Source organism: Sarcophilus harrisii, chromosome 1 (genome assembly GCF_902635505.1).
Source record: "Sarcophilus harrisii chromosome 1, mSarHar1.11, whole genome shotgun sequence".
NCBI classification, from domain to species: Eukaryota; Metazoa; Chordata; class Mammalia; order Dasyuromorphia; family Dasyuridae; genus Sarcophilus; species Sarcophilus harrisii.
The window spans coordinates 270,876,732-270,886,726 of NC_045426.1; the positions used below are offsets into that span (position 1 = coordinate 270,876,732).

At 40.2% G+C, this 9,995-nt stretch overlaps 1 protein-coding gene across 1 annotated transcript in view; it reads right to left on the bottom strand.

Moving 5' to 3' along the window:
* SDR42E2 (short chain dehydrogenase/reductase family 42E, member 2) overlaps nt 1–9,245 on the bottom strand; it is a 33,030-nt gene extending 23,785 nt beyond the window's left edge. Inside the window, 4 exon segments of the mRNA XM_003761471.3 lie at nt 1,288–1,383; nt 1,806–1,973; nt 1,975–2,379; nt 9,129–9,245. Of these exon segments, the coding sequence (XP_003761519.2) occupies nt 1,288–1,383; nt 1,806–1,973; nt 1,975–2,379; nt 9,129–9,245 (786 nt within the window).
* Between the last annotated feature and the right edge of the window lie 750 nt (nt 9,246–9,995).

The following is a 9,995-nucleotide window of genomic DNA, read 5'->3' on the forward strand; positions in this document are numbered from 1 at the left end:
ATGGTCTTTAAGGTGCCTTCTAGTTCTAAATGTGTGATCCTAAGACGTCGATGTTGTTTCCTACACCAAACCCATCATTACTATATTTTTGGTTTTAAGAAAATAAAGATTAAAAAAAAAGGGAGGGGTCTGTAGTCCATGGCTGGCAACTAATAACCCTTACTTCCTGCTTCCATAGGCAGAATCAGGGGTTCTCTCATTTCTTCCCCCTTCCAAATGTCTTCTCCTCTTCCCCCCAGTTCTAAGCCTCATTTTTAGGAAAGCTGGGAAAACACCAACAAAAGTCCCCCAATCCATCCCTTGTAGGTAGGACAGGGACAAGTTAAGCATGGAGACGTGGGACTCTTCCTTTATGCTCTGATTGATTCTCAACTTCTTCTCAGATTTAGTCTCAGGACTTCTCATTCACCCCAGTTAGTTCACTGAAAGAGGTGAGATACAAAGGCAGGGAGAAACTCATTCAGTGTATTAGTTATTCCTTCAAAATAGTCTTTAGCACTGGAAGTTAATCCCCTTAAGAAAGCCCATGACCCGTGATGCCTCTAAGTCACTCCAAGATCCCTAAGCTAAGGAGGACCGAAATCTTGGCTTCTTTCTGGACCCTCTCTAGAAGCTCTGGATATATTTAATTGACATTTCCCCTCTGTCCTATTTCTGCTTCCATCTATTTGTGACCCACGTGTGTGGGGGTCAGAGATAAAGAGACAAAGAGAGCAACAACAAAGAAGGGAAAATGAGAGAAGGGGGGGGGAAGAGGAGAAAAGAAAGGGGGGAGAAAGAGAGAGACATGCAGAGACAGAGACACCCAGAGACAGAAAGAGAGAGAGACAGAGAGAGACAGAGAGAGGAGGAGAAGGAGGAGGGGAGGAAGAGAGACAGAAAGAGAGAAACAAGGGGAAGAACTAGGAGGAGAAAGCACATAGGGAATAGGAGACAAATTAGTAGATTGAAATTCTGTGAAGTTCTTGTATCATTCCTGTCTATGTCCTACAGTGCCTCAAATACAGTAGGCACTTTTTCAATTGGGATTTGGGGGTGGGGCCTGGATTATTCAGTTTTTTGTTAAATGAATTCTTTCATCCTTAGAAAGCAGATACTTTGTGGAAGTTGATTTTTTCCCTTAAATTTCTGCCCCCTTCTCCCTCAACAAAACAAAACAACTACAAAGAGAGTAGCTCCTTCATCATTTCTTGTTAATCATAGTGTCTGTAGCCATCATCTCCCTGACCAACATGGACCAGGGCTGAGGTCCTGGGAGTAGGAAGGAAGGGTGGGGTTTGATCACACCTTTTCAGCACCTGACATTCCATAGGAAGCCACATGGAAAACACAGTCAACTCCTTCACAGGCTTGATATAGGGCCTCCCCATCCCGGATGTCAGCCTGGAAAACAGAATGAGAGAAGTTGGGGTGAGATGGGTGAAACACACAGAGTCCTTGACTGGGACCCCAGTTTCTCCTTCAGTTCAGGTTTTTACCCTGAAATAGGCAAAGACTTCCTTGTTCAAGGAACATTGTCTTATTAGGCAGGGCTAGATAAGAATGCTTTTTAAAATCTGTGACTATCATGAAGAATCTTGATCTTTTGGGTTTATGAATTATCACTCAATTTTCCTTGCTTTCATATTGTTCCCAAACTCTCTTCCCCCAACTTGGCTTAATTCCGTGGATAAAAATTCCCCATTTGACCAACTTCTTTCCCCAACTGCATAAAGTAAACCAAAAACATCCTTTCCCCCCCAATAGAAGAGTAATTGTCTGTCTGGGTGCACTTGTCTCTCCTGCAAAGGTAATGTCAGTCATACCTGAATGAATGCAACTCCTTTGGGTAGCTCCCATTTAGGATGCTGGATGTCGAGCAAAACCACTGAGACTCCTTTCCGGACAAGACTGGAGCCCAGACTGAACCCAAAGTAGCCACCACCTCCTGTCACCAGGGCCTTCTGGCTGGAGGGATATGGGGGTTTTGCCTGCTCCTTGGGTTTGCTGTTGGGAACCTGGGATTGGGGTGGTTTGTCCTGAAGTGCCTGGGCTTGGGGTGCTTGGCTTTGAGGTACCTGGCTCTGAAGAACCTGGTCCTGGGGTGCCTGGGATTGAGGTGCTTGGCCCTGTGGAGCCTGCCCCTGGGATATCTTGGCTTGGGGTGCTTGGCCCTGAGGAGCCTGGCCCTGGGGTATCTGGGCTTGAGGAGCCTGGCCCTGGGGTGTCTGGGCTTGGGGTGCTTGACTCTGGGGTACCTTGCCCTGAAGAGCCTGGGCTTGGAGTACTTGGCTCTGAGATGGCTTGCTTTGAGGAGCCTGGCCCTGGAGTGCCTGGGTTTGGGGTGGTTGACTCTGGGGTACCTTGCCCTGAGGTGCCTGGGCTTGGGGTACTGTCAGGCTATCAGATTTGGGTTGAGCCATATTTGGAAGGAGGCCCTTGGCCCTTCCCCTGCTGTCTAGGCCTGGCAGACGGGGCAGCTTTTCTCCCCTAAGTGGCAGCTCCACAAAGGTGTGGGGAAGAGCTTGTGGGGTTAAATTTCATCTTCTAAAGTCCCATTTAGGTCACTGCCTCCTGTGTTACCTGTGAACAAATTGCACAATAACAACAGCAAATTACCCCCCTCCAAAACAACAACAACAATCATTATTAAGAAAGAAATTAGTTAACTGAACCATAGTTCTGTTTCCCAGATCACCATATATCCATGTAGAACCACAGATGCTAAGATAAATTCATTTGACCTGTAAGTTCTCAAACATAGGATTGCTGGTAAATTTAGCTTTTTTTCTGAACCTCTGGGCAGGATGGGGAGTTTGGGGGGAAAATTCCCAATATTTCCAGAATAGCGTCTGTATCTTGGCCACATATGGCTTCCTCAGCTCCTCACCTCATCATTGGAATTCACTCAAAGACAAGGATTTTTTTTTAAAGGGTGGGGGTTTTGACTTACATAGAAAGTCTCCTGTAGAGGCCAAGAAAAACCCAGACTAGACTACTCCATCTAGGGCAGACCCCTGGGGAAATCTGGGGAGCAGTTACTTCTTTTGGCTTCCCTCTCTTCCCATCATCCCTCAGGCCTCAATTCTACACAGCAGGACCTTGTTTCTTTTAGTGATCAGGCCATCTCTCATTCATCTCTAGATTGGTTTTCTCTATAATGTCCCTGTACTAGGTACTTTTATTTTTCCCACCCCCTTTTTAGGTCATTTTTATGTATTATCTTTTTCCATTAGAATATTAACTTCTTGAGGGCAGACCCTGCCTTTCTGTTTGTATTTATATTTCCAGGTATAACATAACATAATAATAATAAGTAATAACATAGTGCATATTGAAATGTAATATTAATATAAGTATATAATGAATACTTGACTTTTACCAAGATATTAGGGATTCAAAGGCTGTAGAATTTTAAGGACCTTGATAATCAGAAGGTCTCAGTCATAGCCCAGATATCAGGAGCCACTTAGTCCAGAGGCTTGAATTTAGGCCATGCTTCCTCCTCAAAGAGAGGCAGTAAGTAGGGAGATAGGGATAAGGCCCAGGGGTCAGATAGATGCCTTTACCTCCAGCTCACTTGCTGGCCCCATGAGGGTACATAGCATGCTTTCCCTTAGCCATATTGTCAGCCTGTTTGCCTTATGTTAGAAAGATTATGATAACAGCACTTGCCTCAAAGAGTTGTCCTGAGGGTCATATCTCAGAGGTGATAATGCATGCAAAGTTCTTAGCAAAGCTTAAAGCTGTTATCCTTGCTATGGTCATTTAGTGGAGCATGGGGATGAAATCTATGACTTCATTAATATACAGTAATTCTAAATGAAGACATTTTCTATGTTTCTTAGCTCAGTACTTTCTCTGAAATTTTGGAATCTTTATGATTTTGTTTATAATCTTAAAAGTGGTCTAGAGATCTGAGAAGTTAAGTAATTTCAGGAGGGTCACATATCCAGTACATGTTAAAGGCAGAATTTGAATCTGTGTCTTCCTGGTTCTGAGGCTCATTGACAAGTATTTGTTGTTGTTCAGTCATGTCAGACTCTTCATGACCCCATCTGGGGTTTTCTTGGCAGAGATACTGGAGTGGTTTGCTATTTTCTTCTCCAGCTCATTGTCCACATGAGGAAATGAAGGCAAATAGGGTTAAGTGACTTTCCCAGAGTCAATATATAGGGTCTCCAGACTGCAGTGCCAGGTCTCTTGTCACCTAGTCATTCTGTCTCACATGACACTAGGTGACATCTGCCCGAATGACTAGTGTACGGAATAAATACACAACAAATGCAGATTTCCATGAAGATAAGAGTTGCTCTAAATGTTTGATAAACATCTGTTTAATTCAACAACCACTTATTAAGTGTTTACTGTGTACAGGGAATGGGGGGGGTTTTCCAAAAATTGAAAAATAAAATCCCCAGTTCCTTGTTTTATGGAGTTTTCAATCAAGAAATTATGAGGTGGTTTTCCCTTTTTGTTCTGATTTTTTCTCTCCCAACATGATTCAAAAAACAATGTATATTAAAAGTAAATGTATGAATTTTTTTCAAAAAAGAGGGAAAGGATAAGACAGACAAGACAGAGGGAAAAGGGTCAAAATTGATAGAAAAATTAAAATATGGTCAAAGCATTGAAAAAAATTGTGAGGGTGGGATGTGACTTATTTATAAAAAAGTGGTATTCAAGGTAGAGTGTAGCACCTTCTTCAAGAGGATTTCCCTGAATACCCACTCTGAAATCCCCAAATCAGGACTTATTGTGGTAAAGCAAAACTGGGACCCAGTTCTTGACTCTTCACTCTTTTAATTATATTGCAATGCAATGGAGCATGAAGGATAGGGAGGAGAGTGAGATTAAGCTGGAAAGGTAAATTTGACAGGATTATAGAAATCTTTCACTACCAGGCTAAACATTTTGTTCTGTCCCTTGGGTGTCAGGGAACCATATAGCAGTTTAGAAGAGGGCAGGAAGGGACAGACCTAGCCCTAAGGAAGATTATTTTGACAGCTAGGGGAAGCTCGAATTCCAGTTTCTTCCTGAGTTCCTGTCCTGCATCATCTACTGTCTATTGGATGCTTTGGCCCAAATATTTCATAAGCATCATGTCTGAAATTCATTGTCTTTTCTCCAAACTCACATTTCCTTTGAATTTCCTATTACAATGGAAGTCTCCACTATCTTTTCAAACTAACTGGTTTGAAACCTTAGTGTCTGCCTCTAGTGTCTAATCCTCTAATGGGGATGATAATAATGCCAACTTCAGAGTTGTTGTGAAGATCAAATGAAATAGTTGTAAAGTGTTTAACACAGTATTTGGTCATCCTCCCTCCCTTCCTCCTCTCTCCCTCCCTTTTTTCTTCCTCCTTCCCTTCTTTTCCTTTCTCCCAGCCTCCCCTCCTTTCTCCCTCTTTTCTTCCCTCCTCCCTCCTTCCCTCCATCTTTTCCTTTTTCCCTGCCTTCCTTCCTTTTTCTCTTTTCCTCCTTCCTTCCTTTTTCTCTCCCTCCCTTTCTCCTCCCTCCTTCCTTTCTTCCTGCTCCTTCCCTCCCCTTCCTTTCCTTCCTTCCATATCCTTCTAATTGGTTTTCTTGCCTCTCTTCATTCCAAACCATTCTTTACAACAGTATGGCCGTCAGGCTTTTCCCTTCCCCGCTTCCAGAAAATGTAATGGCTCCCTATTACCTTTAAGATCAAATGCAAATTCCCCTATTAGGTATCATTTTAAAAATTCTTAGAGTTCATATATCTTTATCTCTATATTTCCCTCATTCTGGGGTCTAGCCCACTTGCTGCTTTTCCTCTTTGACTCTCCTCCTTTTCTCCACCTTTCTCCGGATTATCCTCCATACCTTGAAGTGTCTCCCTCTTCCTTTAAAACTCAGCCCAAGACCCTCCTGTCTGCATTCTTTCCTGGTCCCTCTACCTGCCAATGTTGTTCCCTCCAAGGTCATCTTGTTTGTGCTTTGCATATACCTACTCGTGTTTTGGATATGCATGTGCGTCTTCTAGGTACTATGTATACTCTGAATAAAGGTAGGGACATTTTCATTTTTGTCATTTATTTCCCCCAGGACCTAGTACAGTACATGATACATAGTAGGCAAATGATAAATGCCTTCTTGCATTGACTAAATGATGGAGATGGGGAATGGTTAGAAGCCAGGAGACAGTTAGGGGGTCGAGCAAGTAGTTATTAAGTATTTTTTTATGTAAAAGCTAACCTATAATGGGCTGAAGCTCGAGTTGATGCACTGAGATCCCAAGCACATGAGGCTAAATAGTAATCGGACTATACTCTATTAATGTATATGCTTGGAGAAAGAATGGCCCCCCGCCCACTCTTTGTGCAAGTCCTGATGTATTGCATAGGAAATGATGATTCTGGTAGGTGGAGGCAGAGGGGCAGAGAGAGAGACTGCTGGCTGGTTTCCTGTTGCAGCTGCACATATTGCGTGATCCCCCCTTCACCTCCGATCCCCCTTCACCTCCAATCCCCCTCCACCTCTGATCCTTCTTCACCTCTAGTGAGAATAAAGATTGAAGATTTTCCCTTAACCTGAATTCCTGACTCTGGCTGATTTTTAAAGTACGCAGTCATCACACTAACCAGCTTATATTCTAGTAGGGGAGACAAAAAAGGCCTATCTAGGTATAGACAAAACTACTTTTTAGGAATCTCTATTTTACTACAGGTTTCTGAGCAAACCAATGCAACCCAGACAAGTGGATTATAGATAAAACTCAATCATCCCTGGGGGACTGAATGCAACAAATCATCCACCGAGCATTCATATCCAGCTAAAATTTTGTGGAAAACATCTTACAAATAATGTATAGCTGAAAGGGATAGTTTAGGTACAGCAAATGTCTTTAATTTGGGAATGTGGGGAGTGCGTGGATAGGGAGTCTATGAATTTAAATGGGAAAACAATCATATCTTTATTTTCACTGACCTCTTATTGAAATTTAACATGTTCTTCATTGTTAACATTGTTAACACAGACAACAAACCAAAGTAATATTAGACTTTGTTACAAAGAAAAATCATGGATATTTAAAAATTACATTATAATTGTTGCAGAGATTTCAAAATTAATAACAATAACAACAGCATCAACAAAAACAGCAACAAAAATTTTAAAGTTTGCAAAATGCTTTGTAAATATTATTTTATTCTCACAACAACCAGAGGTAGGTGCTATTATTATCCCCATTTTATAGATGAGGAAACTGAGGCAAGTTAACTGACTTGCCCAGAGTCATAAAACTAATAAATGTTTGGGATTGGATTTAAACTCAGGTCTTTCTGACTCCAACTTTAGCATTCTACTCAAGGTGGCATCAATTTGCAATTACTATAGTTTTCAGATCCATTGCCAGATATATTACTGTATCATAGATTTTTTAGATATTTTGATAACTACATTTTAACATAAAATTGACTTCCATTGTAAGCTTATTTTCTGCATTTAAAAAAATTATTCTGAGAAGGGAGTCCATAGACTTTGCCAGATAACCAAAGAGAGCCCGTGACATATAAGAAGCATAAAGAATCCCTGAGGTTAAGTCCTTTTCTGAGGAAAGTATAAGGAGAGGGAGTGGGGATATTTTTTTTTTCCCATTAGTGCCTTTGGGTGAGAGATCAGGGTAATTGATAATTATAAATAGTTCTTTATATAGCTCTTTTAGGTTTACAAAAGTACTTTCCAGATTACTTATAAGGTATATCTGTTATCTGTAAGATAGATACTATGGGTATCATTACCCCCATTTTATTGATGGTGAAACTGACAGAGTTGTTAAATTAACTCTCCCACTCTCACCTCACTAGTATGCAGAGGAGATGCTATTTGAGCCCAAGTCTCTTCTTTCTCAAGGTTCAGTACATTTTCCACACTATACCAGGTGCCTACAAAAACTGGCTAGATAATGGAGGAAATATGAGGTTTGTATTTCTCTTTGGCTGAGTCTCCTCGTTCTAGGAGGATTGGTATGTGATGCACACGGTGAATGCATATGACACATAACCCAAAAGGCAATAATATAATAAATACATAACAATTATAAGACAGATAATAATAAAACAGGAACATAGAGAAGTGTAAAGTAGATCAAGTTGTACCTAAATGATGGCTCTTCAGCCACCATTACAACTAATGGTCTTTCATCCTGAAGCCCTCTAGTGAGGGGAGCCCACTATCATCCAAGGTAGACCAATGGATAACTTTAATTGTTGAAGTTTTGTTTGTTATTTTTTCAAAAAAATTTTCAAAAATTATCTGTTGGAAAGTCTATCCATTGACGTCACTTCTGGTCTTTGGGACTAAACAAATAAGTTAAATTCCTCTTCCACGTGACACACCACTCTTCAAATACTTAGAAGAAAGCTAACTTTTTTCCCCGGAGTATTTTCTTTTCCTTACTAAATGCTAAACATGTCCAACTCTTTCAACTAAAACCTGGGGGACGTGGTCTCCATTTCCATTGACATAATGGTCAGTTTGCTTTCGATGAGCTCCACCTTATTTCATGTCTTTCTTAAAATGTGGTACTCCAAACTGAATACATTTTCTAGATGGGCAGAGTATAGAAACATAAACTCCTGTGTTTCTAGATACTGTATCTTTCTTAGTTCTTAGTTTCTAAGATTGTATTAGCTTTATTCATCTACTAAATTGAGCTTTCAGTCCACTGACTTTCCTGGAGCTTTTTCTTTAAAAATTTTATTTTGAAAATTAGTTCTCTCCCAACCCATTCTCTACCCCAATTCAGAAAAAAAAAACAAAAACTTTCTGCTTCAAACATACATAATCAAACAAAACTAATCTTCATATTGACATGCCCAATGTCTGTTTGTCTTATTCTTCATGTTGAACAGTATGTTTCATCAAGTCCTCTGGGATTTATCTCCCTGGATCTTTTTCACACAAACTGTTCATTACCTGAACAAAGTTCTCCAATCTCATATGTGTGAAATTTATTTTTTAGAATCTCTTAAATCTCATTTCCTTTTAGCCTGTTGAGATCTTTCTGTATCCTTGATTTCTCATTCCATGTGTTAACTATTCTCTTCAGTTTCAGGCTATTTACAAATCTGATAAGGGTACCTATATTAAAATATCTTTTCTTCTAATACCTCCTCTCCACTCACATTGCCACTCAGCTGGTTGCCATGCTTACTGCCTAGACTATTGTAATAATCTCCTAATTCTGCTTGTTGAAAGCTTTCTCTTCCATTGAAGCCAAGTTTAGATGCCACTGTATCCATGAAACCTTTTTGCTCTTCCCAAGATGTACCTGCTCTACTTCCTTAAGCTTTCCTATAGCACTTTGAGTCTTTCCTTTCCTTTTATCATACTCTACCATATGGTGGAGTTATTTGTGAACATGCTGTTGAACTGCTTTCATTTTTAGCTTCAGTTTACTCATCTGTAAAATGAAGATGATACCTGTGGCACCCACTCTTTGGGATTACTGTGAAACTCAAAGAAGATAATATATATAAAACATTTTGGCAACTACATGCTACAAGAATGCTACAAGATATTCTCTAGATCTTTGTGTTTTAATATGCTATAATAGCATAAAACTGCACTAAGACTTTTGCCAGAAATCATTATTATTCTCATTTGATTATAAGTTCCTTAAGCATAAGCAGTGATTGTCTTTTTCAACTTTGTATCACCAGCACTCAGCACAGTATCTGGCAAATGCATGGATAATTCAAGAATCTATAACTTCATTTCAAGTCCTTGCAATCAATCATTCTGTGCTTTAGTAAATGGATCATAGACCTAGAACAGGAAGAAACTTTAGAAGCCATTTAGTACAGGGTTTCTTTTTCCACTTGTGATATACCTTTTTCCCTGAGAAATTTTTATGTGACTCCCAATATACAGGTGTATAAAATAGGTATATAAATCAAATGATGATAAATGATAATTTTGTGACTACCGCATCCAGTTATGAGACCCCATATTAGGTCGTGAACAATAGTTTAAGAAGCTGGGGGGTCTAA